Source organism: Nannobrachium achirus, assembly GCF_963921795.1.
Source record: "Nannobrachium achirus genome assembly, chromosome: 7".
In the NCBI taxonomy this organism is placed as follows: Eukaryota; Metazoa; Chordata; class Actinopteri; order Myctophiformes; family Myctophidae; genus Nannobrachium; species Nannobrachium achirus.
Window position 1 is genome coordinate 46,169,744 of NC_137816.1, and position 19,871 is coordinate 46,189,614.

At 43.5% G+C, this 19,871-nt stretch overlaps 1 protein-coding gene across 1 annotated transcript in view; it reads left to right on the forward strand.

Annotated features, from left to right (window-relative positions):
* wdhd1 (WD repeat and HMG-box DNA binding protein 1) overlaps positions 1-19,871 on the forward strand; it is a 33,152-nt gene that overhangs the window by 3,243 nt on the left and 10,038 nt on the right. Inside the window, 15 exon segments of the mRNA XM_080729485.1 lie at positions 871-895; positions 897-983; positions 1,329-1,379; positions 2,009-2,104; positions 3,540-3,632; positions 5,253-5,359; positions 8,177-8,324; positions 8,792-8,993; positions 11,997-12,184; positions 12,879-13,063; positions 15,759-16,000; positions 16,278-16,415; positions 17,760-17,916; positions 18,383-18,497; positions 19,091-19,222. Of these exon segments, the coding sequence (XP_080585611.1) occupies positions 871-895; positions 897-983; positions 1,329-1,379; positions 2,009-2,104; positions 3,540-3,632; positions 5,253-5,359; positions 8,177-8,324; positions 8,792-8,993; positions 11,997-12,184; positions 12,879-13,063; positions 15,759-16,000; positions 16,278-16,415; positions 17,760-17,916; positions 18,383-18,497; positions 19,091-19,222 (1,966 nt within the window).

Genomic DNA, 19,871 nt, shown 5'->3' on the forward strand with positions numbered 1-19,871 from the left:
GATTTGCTCTAAGCAGGTTTATCACCACAATAAAAGCACAGGCCACGGCGCCGTATTGACGTTGCTATTTTCACCTACAGCTAATGTCTGTCGTCGTATTGATTGTGAAAACTCTGGGATGTGAGGCTGATACGGGCACTTTTGAAAATAAGGATTATTATGTTTCTCCTGTCCCTTCGATTCATCAATTTACGTGTTCGTTTCGGAGTAACGTGCCCTTTACATTGTTTTGCTGCTCGCTGTAGGCATGTGTGCAAATAAATACAACCAACATAACAACAGCCACACACATTTTGTTTTGAAAACCTCTCGCTATGGGGGGGCAAGGTGGCGCAGTCGGTAGTGCTGTCACCTCACAGCTGAAGGTCCCGGGTTCGATTCCCGCCAAGGATGCTGTGGGCGCTGCGGGCGTGTTCTCTCCTCTGCGTCATCAGTGCCCATACCCTAGGTGGGGTTGGCAAAAGGGCCTTTCTGTATGGAGTTTACATGTTCTCCCCATGTTTCCTAGGGTAGGTAGTACTGTAGGTACCCTCACAAAAACATGCAGTAGTCTTGGTTTCTATACTGCCTCCCCCTGGCCAGCCAGGGCGCCTGATGGAGGGGAAAGGAACTGGTTGAAATAACGTGTTTCACGTGCTACGTCTGACCGGGGAAACTCCCCCCTGTCAGGTGATAAGAAGTGACTTGGACTCCTCATAGAAGGATAGAAGGAAGCATGAGGTCAGTCCCGCTGTCTCCCCAGGTTGGCAGAGGGAGTGTAGCGCCCAGGATTACTTTAGATAATTGGCACTGGGTGAAAAAATGGGTTTGCAAAATATTAGACATTTTGAAGAAAAAAAAGAAACGCTATTTCCTTCAATGTCCTGGCAGTGACTTCATGGTGAAGGTGGTGGAAGGTGTCAGACAGCAGTCAACAGAAGACACTGCGTGGCCATGAGGCACCTGTCCTCAGTGTGGCCTTTGACCCCAAGGATGACTTCCTGGTGGGTATCAGTCTTTCTCCATAAGGTCACCATCACATCAGGAAACGCTTGACTCTTAACTGCCCTCTGGCGGATATTGCTCAAATAATGTAAAGGACGCATGGAAGTACTGTATGTGAGCAGTGGTCAGCAAATAGAAAACTAAGTACTAAGTAAAGCATTTTAGGTTGTTGATAGTTTTGTTTTTGTTTTTACATTTTACTAAGACATTGTACAAATTAACACAGTTAGTTTCATAAGTATTCTAACATCAACTACAGGAGAAAGAACATGGAATGAAAAAGAGTTTGTACAGAATGAGATTAAATGACAAGACATGACGTTATGTGCTCTCTCTCCCATCAGGCCTCAGCTAGCTGTGATGGCTCTGTAGTGGTGTGGAACATTGAGGAACAGGTTGGTCTGATTTAATCACATATTTTGTCATTGATTGCTGTTAGTTTTTTATATTATTTCTGTCTGACGTTGATATCTTTAATTGACTTGCTTTTTGAACGGTGATAAACACTCAAAAAATGATGATGTCTGGCTTTGTGTGTATATATGAGTGTCCGTATGTTGTTGTTTCAGGTTGTGTTGCACCAAATTCTGGGCCCTGGGTACTTTAACTATTGAAAAATAGCAGATATACAAGCTCACAGCGCGGCTGCGAGCTTGTAGATCTGCTATTTTTTGAAAAATCTTTGAATATTTCAAATCCTTCTAAGGCTTTTTGAAAAACATGTTTCTATGTCAGTGGGGTTCAAACTTTTTCATGTGAAGGACCTCCAAAATTATATGTATTTGCCCACGGACCCCGATCTCAAAATATTTAGTTCAAGGGACCCCCCAGAAGCAACATTTGAGTTACAAATGTTCGCTTAAAAAATACATATATTCAAAGATGTGCACACATTCTCACGATTTTGTCAGCAGATCTACAAGCTCGCAGCGCAGTACCGAGTGCCGCGCTGTGAGCTTGTATATCTGCTATTTAACTCAGTCCCACTCCCCCCCCCCTTGTGACGCCCCTGTGTGTCTTACAGACTCAGGTCATCAGTTGGCCTGTACTGCATAAATCCACTGATGTCAGCAACGCCAAGTCCCTGTGTCGGCTGGCCTGGCAACCCCGGACCGCCAAGGTCAGTGTCTGTCTGACTCTGTTGTGTTTATTAACTCATTTTGTGCCCCAGAAATGAACGGATTAAAATGTCCAGAGTGCCTCTCGCTGGCTCCATAAACGGCCAGTCTCTTATTTTGAAGGCCAGAAGTCCATAGCTTAAACACTTCCGGTTTGACGTCATCGCGTCATTCACAGGAAGCGGTCATCGTCCACGTGGTGTTGTGTAATGGCGGAACGGAGCTTTTCAACATGTGTTTTATAAGCGAGCATCTATTGCCATCCTCGCTTTGAAAGTGTTGTTTGGAGATAATGGACATTAAAGATGAGATTCCCCGTCTGCCTCAATGTTATGGGATTACTATTTTGTGCTTGTGGATCCGTGATGATGATAAATCAGCGAGGGAGATCGTCTCGGGACCTTCCGCGCATGTACCCGGTAGGATAACCGCCGTTACAGTAATATATTACTTTTCGCGAGACATCTCGCGATTGGCACTGCGAACATCAAAGGGAATTTCGCGAGATATCTCGGGAAAGGCACTAAATGAGTTAAGAGATTAGAGGCGTTTGGAAACGGTAGTCTTATTCATTCTCCTTCTTGTTTTGTGTATCATCTAGGGATGGGACCATAAGCGATATTATCATTTATCGTGATAAAACACACTCACGATAATCGTATCGTGGAGATTTAATTTGTCGTGAAATCGTTCTCCGTCATGCACTGGGATCAATTCACTTTTTTATTTGCCGAGCTGGATATCCAGTTCCATTTAAACCCTCTATTGGTAAAACATACTTATAATATACGTACTTGATACAGTCTTTTTGTTTTGTTTGTTCACTGTGTTTACCAAATCTATTTGCCAAAAAAATAGCTGATCTACAAGCTCACAACGTTGTGAGCTTGTAGATCTGCTACATTTTGGCAAATGTTCCGCCTCAGGATAATGGATGTTGGGGATATTTTGATTATTGCGATAATATCGTAAATCACGATTTCTTTGGTCACAATCGCGATGAAATTTACATCGTCCCATCCCTAGTATCATCATTGTCCTTGATGATTTGTTGGCCACAATTCATTCTTAATGAGGTCATATTATTATGAATCTACAATGTTCCACAAAACTGTTTATACTTGTTTAACAATGACAGTGAGATACTTGTTGCACTAACTAGCATTGACTGCTTTGGTCTCTTTTTGTAAGACACTTTATGTATATATACTTATATTTAATTCGCCCCCTCTATTGATGCACCTTCTCTTTTTTGGTACTGTACTGCTCTTGTTTTTACTCTTATCTATTTTTTCCTACTTCTCTGTAACTTTGTAAATAACTGTATACTGCTGTGCTACAACTGGACAACTAAATTTCCCCCTTGGGATAATAAAGGTATCTATCTATCTATCTAGCAGTGTGATAACCTTCCATTGTGTGTGTATGTATACACAGCTTCTTGCCGTTCCTGTGGACACAAAGGTGCACTTATATCAGAGGGATTCTTGGGGCCTTGTCAGCACTCTGTCTGATGACCTGCTCAAAGAGGTGAGGCTAAGTAACATGCAGCAAGTCAACATTTGCTGTCAACACAAATGCAGTGAAATGTCAGTGAAAGTTTAGTTTAGGTCATGTATTGTCTCCATGGTCTCCCCCTCCAGATGCAGCAATGTAACTGCAATGATGTTCAAAATACGTTAAAGATGGAGTGTATTGTCCAGCAGTGTCCTACCCGACACTGGGGAATTTCTCAATTGAAGTGTAGGGTACTAGGGACATTACCTCCAACCACTGTTTTATACTGTATTAAAATAATAGTGGGTCTTATTCAAGCAGCTCAGATTGAAAGAGTCAAAGTGGTTTGGTTAAACTGTAGACGTGAGCTTCAATTTCTAGAAAAATAATCTCATTCTTCAGCTGAGAGTTCGCTCACAGTAAAAGGGAGTCCAAATCTTGTTAGTTTAATGGTGTTAAAACCAACATGATTGAGTTTATCATCTGGAAACAATGCTGTGTTAACTATAACGATATACAGTATGTAATGGTCTAAATTGTAATTATAGTTGATCTGTCATAAACTCAGTCACCCACATATCACTATGAAGGCATGGCAGCATCATTAACCAAGTGGAAATGTTGACTTGTTTGAAGCACAGATTGAACTATCATTCTGGAGTTCTATTGGCTAATAGATGGTCATCTTTTACAGTGTTTAAATGCAGGTTTTCCACCAGTCACTCATTCTTTAATTGCCCCCAGTTTAGCTGAACTCCTGTTTTCCATGTTCCCTTCATCTGTTGTTGTATTATTAAGCATTAGTCATTCATGCCACAAATAACCTTTTCTTGTGTAGAAGGGCATACACTATTAATTTTTTCATCTAGTGTTTTTTCAGAACCAGTTACAAAGTGGTTTCCTGAATAAACTGGTGAATTAACTAATAAAACCAAGCCTAGAGCAAAAGGAAACTAGAAAAGATACAATTGGAAATTGCAAGTGTGGTTGCATATTTATTGCCTTGATAGCCAGAACGTCACCACTCCCTCATAGAACCCCCATAGAACTCAACTACAATAACTGCACCAATCAGAATCAGACAGACTTACTCTATATAATGGTGCTTCTTGATTGGCTATGTTGCCCGTAATCATTTTGCTGCTTCCTGATTGGCTATGTTTATGCTATGTTGTTCCGGACTAGAACAATAGGGTGGTTGCCCTACTGGCAACCACACTAACTAGAAAGGTGCAATTCTAGGAAATTGCACCTGTACAGTGGTTGCACTGACGTGAGTTGCAAGGAATCCACTGGGAGCAATCCTGTCTGATTTGACATTATATTGTCCAAGATATCTGGCCTTACAACCCAGATAACTTCAGTTAAAAGGTTAACAAAAAAAACAGGTTCACTTTATCTGGCATAAAAGTGCTCTGACTGTAGAACAACAGTGTGTTGCCTATAGCAACCACACTAATAAAGAGGGACAACTCTATTGATGATGTGTGTGAGGAATGACAGTTCAGAGTGTTACTTCTGATCTTATGTAGTCTGTGACCTTGTCTTATGACTCACTTCCTGGTACAATCTAGGATAATTGGTTTAAGCATAGGTTTGTTTGAAATCTCTGTGTATCAGTCACTCTTTCATTAACCTCTTTCTCTCTCTCAGCCCATTAACGTAGTGGTCTGGTCTCCCTGTGGCCGCTTCCTTGCTGCTGGCTGTATCGGTGGTCTGCTGACGGTGTGGGACGTGGACAGCAAGCTGTGTGTGGAAAGGTACAGTTAAGGAGTGTTGTATGCTAAACATCAGTGCTTGGGGGGGTAGCGCCCTGTAGCGGCAGTGATGCGAGCCTCTTTCACACTGCGGTCCCTCGTGCCCTGCCTCTTTCTCAAAAACAAGCTGCACAACAAGCGCTTCTTTGGGGGAAAAAAAGTTAGATAGATATATAGATAGATATTGCTGACAACCTGTATGAATGACGTGTAGGCTAATTAAAAACGTCACTGTCTCTGTTGAAGAGAGAGACATTTTCAGGGGTGGCATTGGCTCAGGGGTAGAGAATCCGTCATATAACAGAGATTTCCTGAAGGGTTACCAGTTCGATCCTGGGCTCCCCCAGAGTTGGTGTCGAAGAGTCCTTGAGCAAGACTGTGTGTGTGTGTGTGTGTGTGTGTGTGTGTGTGTGTGTGTGTGTGTGTGTGTGTGTGTGTGTGTGTGTGTGTGTGTGTGTGTGTGTGTGTGTGTGTGTGTGTGTGTGTGTGTGTGTGTGTGTGTGTGTGTGTGTGTGTGTGTGTGTGTGTAATTCACAATCTATGTAAAAGCGCCTTGGATAAAGGCGCTATACAAATGCACCATTTTACCATTTAGCATAACGCCGAATTATAGAGCTTCAGCTGATAAAGTAAGGAGACTAGATTTAACTATTAACCCTTTCAGTGCCCAGAATCACCACTAGAGGGCGCCCAATGGCCATAGAATCCACCATAGACATACGCTGTATATGCACAAGCCGTGCGCAGCCATGACGCGCCTGAACACTTTCCTTTGTGCATGAACAGGGACAGGATGAAGTTAGCTTGAAGTTAGCTATTGGCTACCAAGCATTTTAGAAGCCCTATTTTCGGCGATTTAGCCATGATTAAACCTTGCACACCTCATGGATATGCATGGAAAAGAGAAAATGAGCTCTAAAGATCCTGGATTGCATGTGTGTGGCCGTGTAAACAGATGACGGCCGGCGGCCCGGCTCGTAAAAAATAAAAATCCCGAACTAGTTCGGGATTGGCACCCTGAACGTTAATAAGGTCCAAACTATCCCGAACTAGTTCGGGATTGGCACAATAAGAGTTAAGAGATTCAAAGGACCACAATGCGTAATGACAAAATAAGCTCTCTTACTGCCAGAGCACACGAGCGGAGTGGAGCGATGACAAAAGCTGCTCCGCGCTCCAGAGGGCTCTTGTCCCACTCACTCGTCGCTCTGGTTGGCCACCGGGCCGCTCCGCTCCCCGCCGCTCCGTCGCTCAACTTGATTTTCGCATCTCTCGCTCCACGCTCCGCTCAGGGCCGTCAATCAGAGTCAAAAAAGTAGTTTGCTACCATGTCCGAAACACTTTCTCCTTTGCCAGTGTGTTCCCAACACAAATGGCTGCGCTAACGTGAGCCTCGGCTTTGATGGAGACTTGGAGACCTTTCCACTCGCCACTGTTTTGTTGGAAACATGCGGCGCGCGGCCCCAACAGGATCGGCTCGGAGCGGAGGAGGGTCGGCGCTCAGACCCATTATAAAAGTCGCTCGCTCACGCTCAACAAAAAAACGGCTCGCTCCACTCCCCGCACCGCTCGCGCTCCACTCCGCTCGTATGCTCTGCTTACTGCATTAAAATGTATTGATATTCAAAGAAAAGAGTTATGCTACTTGTTTTTGAGAAAGAGGTACGGGGAAGCGGGCCATGGAGTTCCACGGCGTGAAGTACGTTTGAAAAAAGAGGCTCGCGGCAGTGACATCAGCCTTCAGTGGTCTATTGAAGTGCCCTTTAGCCAGGCACTGCATCCGCCCTTCACACTTGAGTTGAGAGATAATGGTAATCTTTGGGCGGCTGCCTAGCTTGATGTGTGTAATTGTGTAAGCAGCAGGAGGTAGGGCTGGTTAAAAAATAAATAAAAATAAGTGTGCTCAGTCAGCCGTGCATTATTATCATGAGGATTTAAAAAGCAATCAGGGCCCGTGAAGGGACTGGACTGAAGAACATGCTAGATACCCTGAGGTGCTGCCATTTAAAATCTTCTGTGTTCATTTGTCCATTTGTAAAGGTCGTCACACACCGCAATGTGACTAATAAACAATGTGAACATCTCTGGCGAGCATGTTGCATCAAAACTATACAGTTGGTGACTCATTCATACAGGTTGATGCTTTTATTCATGGTGAGAAATCAACCTCGTTACGAGTAAGAATTGTGTTGCTTTATCGCAGCAGGGGTCTTCAACGTTTTCAGGCTAAGGACCCCTTAGTTGAGAGAGAAAGATGAAGCAGGGACCCCCACAACCTCTTCGTAGATTCCATATAGTTTCATTGTTTGACAGCACAATCATCAGTGTAATTTGGGATCATGTCAATTTGTGTTTTCCTATTATTAAACACTTGAACCGTCAATACTTAATAAACTTGACCTTTCACTCTGTACTTTACTCTGTACTGCACTCTTTTCCCCCTCTACACCAAACCTCTTTGCCGAAAATAGCCGATCTTTGGCTACAGTTCTTAGAATATGGACACTAGGGTTCAAGTTGTTAATATAAAAAGAATTGGAAGATTTGGAGGACCCCCTGTAGTAATTCTGAGGACCCCCTAGTGGCCCGGACCCCCTGTTGAAGACCCTTGCTGTGTTATATTCACCTTCTGTGTGGATGTAGTTAAAAGACATGAATGCAAATTAATCGCACAAAATAAATGCCCCCAGCGTGTGAGAAGAACCTTAACTCCGTTGTAACCAAATGGACCCACATTTGTGCTCTGAAGAGTTAAATTATGCCACTGAAGATTTGATTGTTTGAGGAATATTAAAGATGGTTTTGTGCTCTGTATTCCAGGCAGAAGCATGAGAAGGGACACACAGTGTGTGGCGTGGCCTGGCATCCCTCAGGCAGTCAGCTGGCTTATACAGACAGTCAGGGATGTCTGGGGATGCTAGAAGGCTTCTCATCATCAGCAGTCAGCTCTAGCACAAAGACCACTAAGGTATTATTATATTTATATCATTATTAAATAATCAATACCGGTAGTCAATTGTTTGAATTATCCGCACACTTTGTCATACTATAAAATAAAATCCTCCGTTCCTCACACATTAATTAGTGTACAAATTAAACCGAATGAGCCGGAAAGGGCCATTTGGTTACATTTGTACTCTTGATTGGAGTTACAAAATGGATAAATTAACACTTTTACTGTGCTTGTAGTACTAGAAGTAAATGTAATATCACAGTTTTTATTGACAGAAATTAGATATTTCACTAATTATTTTCAGAGTTCCTGTAAACTTAATTAATTACAGAATTCACCATGCATTCACAGTATGTAATGTCTTACAAATTTCAGAGGGTGAGAAAGAGGGTTTATTTGACTTCATTTCTCTGACACATTGAGAAATGCATTGAAGAACATTTTCGATATCCATTGATGTTCCACCACTGGGCATTCACCAGGCTCCAGCCAAGAAAGAAGCAAACGACTATGATGATCTGTTCGATGAGGATGATGACGGACTTATGGACGAAGGGTTGAGCGACACCCACTCCCCTGCCAAGAAGCCTGTTGCCGGGGACGATGATGACGACGATGACCTCATGCCTGCGACGGGGCGGGTGAGGAATAGAGGGGCGTTCCTCGACGATGACAACTCGCGAGGTCAGTTAGAAGCCGCAGGCATCTTGAAACTCTTTATTTCCACTGGCCCTTTTCTTAATTCCTGCTGTGGCACTTGTACTGTAGTGTATGTGCATTACCTTTTTTTATTCCATGTTCTTTCTTACCACCTTGTTCTTTGTTTTTATTACTAACACGCTTATTGTGTTCTTTTTCATAGAGTTGACAGTGTATACCTCCACCAATGTTATGTAATTTGTCAGTTATACTGTATAGTTTGCCAGAATCAAGCTCTCCAAGATGATCCCATTTTGTTTAATTGACTTACATCTTACGTGTATATCTGCCTGAGACGGACACAAAGATTCAAGGTGTTACATGAAGTTGTTTGGAAGATGTGTGTATTTATCTGTGAAGCCTTGCCCTCACTACACTCCCTTCAATCAAATCAGATTGTCTTCTAGCTGTCACCTCACAGCTAGAAGGTCCTGGGTTCAATTCCCGCCGGGGGACGCTGTGGGTGCTAGGGGCGTGTTCCCTCCTCCTCGTCATCAGCGCCCACACCCTAGGTGGGGTTGGCGATAGGGCCTTTCTGTGTGGAGTTTGCATGTTCTCCCCATATCTCCTAGGGTAGATACCCTCACAAAAACATGCAGTAATCCTGGTCTCTATAATGCCTCCCCCTGGCCAGCCGGGGCGCCTGTTGGAGGGGAAAGGAACTGGTTGAAATAACGTGTTCCTTCCATGCGCTACGTCCAAACCGGGGAAATCCCCACTGTCAGGTGAAAAGAAGCAACTTGGACTCGTCATGCATACAAGGAAGCATGAGGTCAGTCCGTTGTCTCCCCAGGCGTGGCAGAGGGAGAGCAGAGCCCAGGATTACATAGGCAATTAGCCGATCGCTATGCCCCTCCTAAAGCCGTCCTCGTCCAATGCCAAGTTAGCAACAGGTTACTAACGCAGCAGACTTGGCAAGCTGCCATGGCGGCGCGCATCGGTGTACCGCTAGTCTGGCTGCTAGATAGAGATGGGATTTATGGTTCTTTGAAGTGAACCGGATCTCTGAGATCCGTTCCTTTCAAAGAGCCGTTCAAAAGACTGGCTCATTTTAGTTACTGGTTACTTTGTAGATTTTGATTATGATTGTAAATCACTTCCACCCAAATAGGCCTGTACATTTTGGCCATTGGATACATTTCTGGCATTTGAAAATAGGTGATCTACAAGCTCACAATGTGTCACGTTGCGATGCATTGTGAGCTTGTAGATCAGCTATTTGCAAATGATTTTTCTACATTTTACTCATTAGAAAACCTGTGAAACATAATGCATAATGAGTACGTTCTAATATTGGTACTTTAAGTAGCCTACATTTTGATACCAATACTATTTTACTTTTACTCTAGTAGCCTACATTAATAACATTCCAAACTTGATTGCAGTATTGATATGTTTACCTAAGTAAAGAAATGTAGTACTTTTCCCACCACTGTTCATAGAAAGGAACGGCTCCCTACTGTGAACCGAATCATATCGTTCATTTCAAAGAGCCGTTCAAAAGACTCGATTCGTTCGCGAACGTCCCACCCACTCGCTTCCGTGTCACAAACACTGAAACAAAAACAGAACGGATTGCACTGACCTACACAAACCAACCCACGGGAATAATTTAGGAGCACTTCATGAGAAAATATAACTGGTAACACTTGTGTACTGTATGTTAATCTGACTTTAGTATAGGCTATTGTTTTCTTCCTGGACGTTTGTGGCAGGTTAGTCTGCAGCTGGGTGCTATTGCTGCACGCCGCCATGGCAGCTTGCCAAGGCACCCGCCTTAGTAACCTGTCGCTAAACGTGGCATTGGGCAAGCACGGCTTTAGGAGGGGCATAGCGATCGGCTAATTGACACTGTGTGAAAATTGGTTACCAAAAAAATATATATATCAATACAGATGATAGTGTGCAATCGTGCAAGGTCAGCTCCTCAAAGATGGAACTATTATAGCTGTCATTTCCTGTCCATTTGAAAAAAGGTCAGGAACTGACTGATTCTTATGACAGGATGTGTTTGATATGATGTGATTGTGTGTATGGCCCAGAGTGTATTTTGCTCTGAAAATGTGTATCCAGGTCAAATCTAATTGATGATGTCTGCTGCAGAAGTTTGTAAAAGCAAGTCAGAGATGGTCTTTATAAAATCATAAAACAAATCCCTGCCTAACCCCACAAGGAGTCTGATAGACCTACTGTACCAGCCTTGAACCGATGCCTCCATCTCAGACCTCAGGATTAAAAAATCCCATGGCTCCTTCTTAAGCCCCTTTTTTTTGTCTTGGGCTCCATAAGGCACAAGTTCCTCACAATTTCCATTTGGCACGCTCTATCGTCAGAACAAGCTCACACCCCGAACAGTTCCCCAAGTTATGCTCTGGACAGTGGACACTTCTCGTGGACAGACACTTTTTTTTGGGATCAGAGACTTGGTGGCTTATAGTATGATGATAATGATATGAACTAGGGATGGGACAATAATTATTATAATTTGATAAAAACCGCTCACAATAATCGTATTGCAGAGATTTTAATATCATGAAATTGTCCTCCGTCATATGCTGGGATCAATTCACCTTTGATCCTCTGAAACCCTCTACAATGGTACAACACACATAGTGTAAACATACTTGTCTTTTTTTCCACTCTACCAAATCTTTGCCAAACAATTGCTACAAGCTAACATAGCGTTGTGAGCTTGTAAATCGGCAATTTTTTGGCAAACGTTCTGCCACAGAATATGGATGCAGGGGTTCAAGTGTCTGATAAAAGTGTCATTTTAAGAGTATTTTGCATATTTTGAATGGTGAATAATATCGTAAAACGCAATTATTTTTGTCACAATAATCGTGACATTTTCGTATCGTCCCATCCCTAATATGAACCATTAGAAGCCAGCAGTGGAGAGATATTTGACAGTTGGTGTAATTAGCCATTACTCCACGAGCTTGTATACTGTGTAAACCCTTAATTTCCCTTTGTGTTTCCATTCAGACACTGGCTCTATCAAGTTGGGTCTGGAGAATTACGGGGATGATGATAGCAACCTTGACGGGGTCATAGCAGCCCCCGCTGCACCGCTGGTGCCCTTGCGTCCCGTCTACGATGGGCCCATGCCCACGCCACCACAGAAGGCCTTCCAGCCAGGCTCCACTCCTTCTCACCTCATGCACCGCTTTATGGTATGATGTGTTCTAATAGATCCAAGAATACTGTATCCTCTGTCCCCAACAGTCCAAAACTATCTGAGTTGATCAGATTTGGGTTTTGGGTGTTAAAGAAATTACATTATATTGTCATTGATATAATGTTGCTGAGATGAGATAAGTCTATGACAAAAAGGCATAGGATGCACATCCCCAAAACCTTTTCTACGGTGCTGGATCCAAGAATAAACTAGTGAATAAAACAGGTAGTGTCCGCACACGTTATAATGCTCCTGTCTTTTCTTTATTTCTCAACTAAACAACGTTTCGCCCCGTAGGGCTTTTTCCGAGTTCAAGTTACATGTATGGCATTTGAACCCATAGGTGATGTCACCTGTGATGTCACAGTGATGTTTCAGGGGAACCACAGTCAGTGTCAGGCGTGACCTTCTAAGATAGACAGATACGTGGACAAGATGTGACAGTTTTCATAGTAAACTTGCGACCTATGGTCGCAATAAAAGGGTCGAGATATAACAGTACGGATCAGATATCAAAGTGATCCCAATGCAAAAACCTTTTTACCCACCCAAAAGCCAAAATTTGATCCACTCAGATAGGGATCAAATGTTTTGAACTCTTGGTCTCTTGGTTGGGAATCAATCAAATACAGTATATGGGAGGTTAACAGGGAGGACTATGACAACTAAAACGGTTTCCTTTGCCTCAGATGTGGAACTCGGTGGGCATCGTGCGCGGCTACAACGACGAGCAGGACAACGCCATCGACGTAGAGTTCCACGACACGGCCGTGCATCACGCCATGCACCTCACCAACTCCCTGGGTCACACCATGGCCCAGCTGTCCCAGGAGGCTGTGCTGCTGGCCTGCCCCAGCACAGAGGAGCTGGCCAGGTAGGCCTCACATGGTCTCTTTACACTAGAGCAGGGGTCTTCAACGTTTTCAGGCCAAGGACCCCTTAGTTGAGAGAGAGATGAAGCAGGGACCCCCACAACGTATTGTATAAAATTGTGTTGCTGCAGATTAAAAATGTTCATAGATTTCTTAGACTTGTTTGACAGCACTGTCATCATGTTGGAGTAACCTGTATTTTCAGACATTTAGCCACTTGAACCGTCAAATACTTAGTCTGCTCTTCTTTTCCCTCTACAAACCTCTTTGCCAAAAATAGCCGATCTACAAGCTCACAACGCCTTGCAGCGCGAGGCATTGTGAGCTTGTAGATTTGCTATCTTGCTAGGGGTGCTAGGGTTCAAATGGTTAATGTAAAAACAAAGTTCCTATCACACAAAGATTTGGCAGCCCCACTGTAGTAACTCTGAGGACCCCCTAGGGGTCCCGGAACTTAAGCATTTCAATCTCAGGACCCGTGTCACCCGTGGATAGGCCTGTTACAATTATTACATAATCGTCTAATCGCAATTATTTGACATAATCGCAATTATTTCGTCATAATCGTTTCCATGTTGCCAAACAGCCAAACAGGAATGTAATTGTCAATGACAAAAACACAATTAAATTGTTAATCGCAATTATTTGAGTGACAATTACTCGTCATTTAAAATGTCATAATCGTGACAGCCCTACCCGTGGACTCGATTCACTCAACTATTGCCCAATGTCACAATCTTTTTTTAATAGATTTTTATAGTTCGGAATAGATTTTACACCTAATTTGGTGTTGTTGACCTTGGGCACAAGTAATGAAATATAATCAAAATCAAAACTTAGATTTCTGTTAGCCTTTTAGGCCGTCATAAGAATGACACTGGGCAGTTACAGTATGACAAATAATGAATATAAAATATATACAATGTACTGACATTTTATACTTTATCACATACAATAAAATAAAAGCACATTGCGACATGTTGTGAGTTTGTAGCTCTGCTATTTTTGAAAATGTATGAACATTGTTCAACATGGAAAATGAAGAAAATGTGCAATTATGTAACAACTGTGACAGGCCTAGTCATGCATTTGAATCCGTCTCACGTCACGCTCTCTATCCTGCCATTCGCAACTGTCCTTAGACAAAAGAGGGAAAGTGACCCAAGTGCTCTCGAACAGCAAGTGCCTAGCTCAACGGCCAAGGACCCCTTAGTTGAGAGAGAGAGAGAGAGAGAGATGAAGCAGGGACCCCCCACGACCTTTCACTCTGTACTTAGTCTGCTCTTTTTCCTCTCCAAAGCTCTTTGCCGAAAATAGCCGATCTACAAGCTGCGTGAGGCGTTGTGAGCTTGTAGAACTGCTATTTTTGGCTAAAGTTCTCAGAATATGGACGCTAGGGTTCAGTTGGTTAATATAAAAAAGGGGGAAAAAAACAAGTTTCTATCACACAAAGATTTGGAGGACACGCTGTAGTAACTCTGAGGACCCCCTAGGGGTCCCGGACCCCCTGTTGAAGACCCCTGGAATAGGCTAGATGCACAGCTGCCATTTTTGAAGAGAAGTTGGGTCTCTTCTCACTTCCTTCACAGGTTTTACCAATGCTACTAATGAATGCTCTGTTCCATTCTGCTCAAACAGAGTCAGTGTTACCAATGATACTGACAAAGGCTCTCAAAGTGTGGTCCAGGGACCCTCATAGTTCCTTGGGGGTTCCAAATGACCCCTGGAACCAAATGGACCCCTGGAACCAAATGGAACCAAATATGGGTCCATTTGGTTCCATTTGTACACTCTCAGAGTTACGGGGGTCCTTGAAATTAAATGTTTGAGAACCACTGAGCTACATGAAATGGAACAGAGCCTTCATTAGTATTATTGGTAACACCTTTGAAGCCCGGTTAGGGTACGTTCAGATATCTGGCTCGCAAGGCGGCGTAACACGCCAGCCTATAGCAGCATTACTCCCTTACCTTTGAACCTTCACACTTGAGCAGCTAATGTGAGTGTCCACAAAGTGGCGTACTTCCTGCGTTTAGCTCGGTCCCATTGGTCAGTGAGTGTGTCTACCGGGTGAGAGTACAGCAGTGCTGAACCATGAGACTGTATTCAACCATTGAGCTTGTGACCCTGCAACGGCATAATGCATCTTCGATCAGAGACCCAACGCCTCTTCCGGGTTCTTCTCTTAACATGGGAGTGGATGGGGGTCAATGCATCTGTCTCTGACTGTCTGAACGTAGCCTTACAAGTTGTTTGCCAAAGGGGTCTCTGCCTCGCTGACCTCTAATAGTCAAAGGATATTAATAAAATCTGGGAATAAATTCCTTACCAAACGATTTCTTCACCAATGTGTTCGTAAAGGTGTCTAGTAACATATCTAACAAAGCTTGAAATTCAAAAACCCTAGGAGAATCCTTGACAGCTAGGGTAACTTTGGGTCTCTATCACTTACTATACACTATACTATAATGGACAAAATTACTCCCAAAAAATCTGCTTTAAGTGGGATGTGAGGGGTCTAACTAGGTGTTTTTAATTATTCTGAATCCATTGAAAGCTTTTTTTTTTTTTTGCACGAAAATATGGACTTGGGCTAAATATGGACTCCACAAAACGATGGTTTAGTGATGAGTCATCTGTCACAGTTATGTATCCCTGACTATACTCCCTCACCCCTGCTCTCATCTCCCTTCCCAGTAAGCTGCAGTGCCTCCACTTCTCCTCGTGGGACACCAACAAGGAGTGGATGGTGGACCTGCCGAAGGGTGAGGATGCCATGGCTCTGTGTCTGGGCCAGGGCTGGGCGGCCGTGGCCACCAGCGGCTTGATGCTGCGCCTCTTCTCCATCGGGGGGGTCCAGAAGGAGCTGTGGAGCCTGCCTGGGCCCGTGGTCTGCATGGCTGCACACGGAGAGCAGCTGCTGCTGGTCTACCACCGAGGTAGACACACACACACACACACACAGACACAATTCAATTCAAAGGGCTTTATTGGCACGAGAAAACTAGGGCTGCAACTAACGGTTATTTTCATAATCAATTAATCGGTTGATTATTTAAACGATTAATCGGATTATGTTGTGAGCTCATATCTATATAAAAAAGGAGAAAAAAAGTTTCTATCTCTCAAGGATTTGGAGGACCCCAGTAACTCTGAGGACCCCCCGTTGAAGACCCCTGCAGTACATAAAAGTGTCTGTGTGTTTTGTGTTCTTAGCTACAGGTTTTGATGGGGAACAGGCCCTGGGGGTCCAGCTTCTACAGTTGGGACGAAGAAAGAAGCAGGTCATCAATGGCGAGCCCCTCCCACTGACACGTAGATCCTATCTGTCCTGGCTGGGCTTCACTGCTGAGGGTCAGTTTGACAGATCTCCACCATACAGAACGCCACTAAGCCTGTCACAATTATCACATAATAATCGTCTAATCAGTTATTTTGTCATAATCGTCGTCATCGTTTCCATGTTGAAAGATGTATATATAGATATATTTTCAAACATTTTCAAAAATAGCAGATCTACAAGCTCACAACGTTTGTGAGCTTGTAGATCGGCTATTTCCACTATCAATGTTCTTTTTTAAGTATAAAGTTGTCAAATATGTCAGTTGTTTCTTTGTATGTTTAGGTTATGTGCAACTTCAAAGCCTAGAAGCCAAACAAAAATGTTATTGTCAACGACAAACACACAGTTAAATCGTTCATTGCAACTATTTGAGTGACAATTAATCGTCCTGTAAAATGTCATATTGTAATCGTGACACTGACAGTCCTAAACGCCACGGCATGCTTCTGTGTGGCACTTCACAATGAATGAGAAGAAGGTTCATCGTGTTCTAGGAATGCTAATTATTAATTAATTCTGACCGATAGACTGCCCTCATTAACCGATTATTAACAGACGAGATTTGATCGTACTATGGTATTTCAAATGGACAAATGCCTGTACCAGGGTGCAACATTTACACCTGCCGGAAGTTAAATGTGGGTAAATGTACTGTAGTCTTTGACAAGTATTATTATGGAGACCATCTGGCCACTCTTGTCTGGTAGGAAAGGAAACATAAAAATCCTACATGCGCTGGGGAAAGCTGCTGGTTTGCTCTGTTGCATCTGCCAGGTGTGGCGTGGGTCGTGGGTAGTACGTAATTACGCTTTTCTCTGCAAAAAGACTGTTTTCTCGTGCTTCCTTTGTTTTCTATGCTTGTTTTTAGTTTTTGTGCAGTAAATCATGGCTGTATTTCCAATAAAATGCACAAGCAATCGATCAAAACTCTTATTGTTGGTTAAACGTGTAATCGATTTATTAGCATCCCTTATTTCAAAACATACAGGGAGGGAAATGAAAGGTGTGCTGTTTGTGTCCCTCATTCCTTCAGTTTATGATTTGCAAGCTGGTTGTGTCTGGTCTTCTAGGTACCCCGTGTTATGTGGACGCTGTGTCTGGTCTTCTAGGTACCCCGTGTTATGTGGACTAATAGTGTCTGGTCTTCTAGGTACCCTGTGTTATGTGGACTGATAGTGTCTGGTCTTCTAGATACCCCGTGTTCTGTGGACTGATAGTGTCTGGTCTTCTAGGTACCCCGTGTTATGTGGACTGATTGTGTCTGGTCTTCTAGGTACCCCGTGTTATGTGGACTGATTGTGTCTGGTCTTCTAGGTACCCCGTGTTATGTGGACTGATTGTGTCTGGTCTTCTAGGTACCCCGTGTTATGTGGACTCGGAGGGGGTGGTGCGGCTTCTAAACCGCTCCGTGGGGAACACATGGGCGCCGGTGTGTAACACCAGGGACCACTGCAAGGGCAAGTCGGATCACTACTGGGTGGTGGGAGCGCACGAGAACCCAGAGCAGCTCAGGTAACGCTTCCTCCGCTCTCCCATGGTCTGAAACCATTAATCATCAAGTGTCATTTTAGTTTGGAGCTAAAAAGCTTTTATACTTTGGCTATTCCAGGGGTCTTCAACGTTTTCAGGCCAAGGACCCCTTGGCCTGAAAACACATGTTAACCGCTCAAAAAGTATGACAGTTTCCCTTTAACTTCATGGAATTCGGAATCTGTTGAGGTGGTATCTTTATTTGAACAGAGTTTTCTGACTCCTAAAGCATATTTATGAAAGGCAATGGACACCTGGCTTATTACAGGTCCTGCAAGCATCTGTAAAAACATAGACATTTGATATCTATATATCTGAACTATTATGGTATGAACAATAGGCTAGAATTGGAAGTAATTTTATCCTTAAAATCTCGAATGGAAGCCTCCTTTCAGTCATCAGTGTTTCAGTTTGTTGTGCTGAATCGTGTCTCTCCTGGATTGTCCAGGTGTATCCCGTGCAAAGGCTCCAGGTTCCCCCCTACCCTGCCCAGGCCTGCTGTAGCCATCCTGCCCTTCAACCTGCCTGTTTGTCAGACCACCACAGAGAAGGGACAGATGGAGGTAATGCCTGCTTTCCACCCAATAACACCCCAGACAGACAGCTAACCAGCTCTCCTAATCTGTTCTACACGCGCTAATTATGTCCGCCTGTTAGGGTGGAGATGATGTTTTCTAGAGATGCTCCGATTGCGATTTTTGGGGGCGAAAACGGTCACCGTATCTGCCGATACCGATATTCACGATCACAATGTCAAATCCATAAATTCTTCTATTTATTGTGTTACTGTAGCAGCATTTGTATATGTAATGATTCTTCGTACAAAACATTGACATTGTATATTAAGTATAAACATTAGGCGATTGCAGGCTGAGGTCCTTTAGTATCCAATTCAACTTGTAGGAGATGAAGCTCCCACATTCATTCCCACAGATAAATATTGTGAAAATAGCTGATCTAGATCGCGATCACTCACCGATCAATCGGCACATCTCTAATGTTTTCACCCTGTCTGTTTACGAGTACCTATGTTGGAGTTCCTCGTGGCAACATGCACAATCAGTGTACTCGTTTTAAACAATTGCAGAACGAATAACATAGAATCGGCCTTTGACAACTGTTCTTGTCCAATACTGTGCTTGGCTTCTTCCCGCAGGAGCAATACTGGCGCTCGATGCTCTTCCAAAATCACTACAGCTTCTTGTCCTCCAGTGGCTATGAGATCGACGAGGATGGACAGAGCCAGGCCCAGAAGCAGCAGCAGGAGCTGCTTATGAAGATGTTTGCTGTGAGTGAGGCAAAACTACATCGGAGACACATTACAAAGTGGTTGATGTACTTGTAATTGCACTGATACTGAGACTGTACATAGCTGTCGAATATAATTCCTCATCATAGAGGATCATTGCGGAGTAGAGAGACCATTACAATTATAACTGGCTGTGTGAAGTGTCACAATGTACAGTTCTCCTGTCTCTGGGTAGAAAGATGTTAGGTCGACCTGTTAATACTTGATCATTCATGTCCGCTTTAACCCATTAAGACCGGGAACGCATTATGTAAGGGATAAAATCTCGCTCAGCGGTGATTATTGAGTGATAGGAGACCGACAGGTTGATATGCCACCGACGTGATAGCGGAGGTGCCTGCTTACTACCGCTTATTACCCGGCTCAATGCAATTAATAATTTGACTAAAAACGAAAAAAAAAAAAAAAAAAAGTATTTCCTTGTTTACAGACGGCTGAAAGTGTTCCACAAGTGTTGCGCTGGGCGTCCCCCGAGCGCAACACAAGGTCGCATGGAAAACAAGGAATTGCTGATCAAATAGAATCCATTTTCTGCTACTGCGTCGTCTATTTCTCGCCTCAAATGTTTTTTAAAACATTCTTGAGAGCAACGTTTAGTTGTAAATGACGCTGTGTTTGTTTACATGGC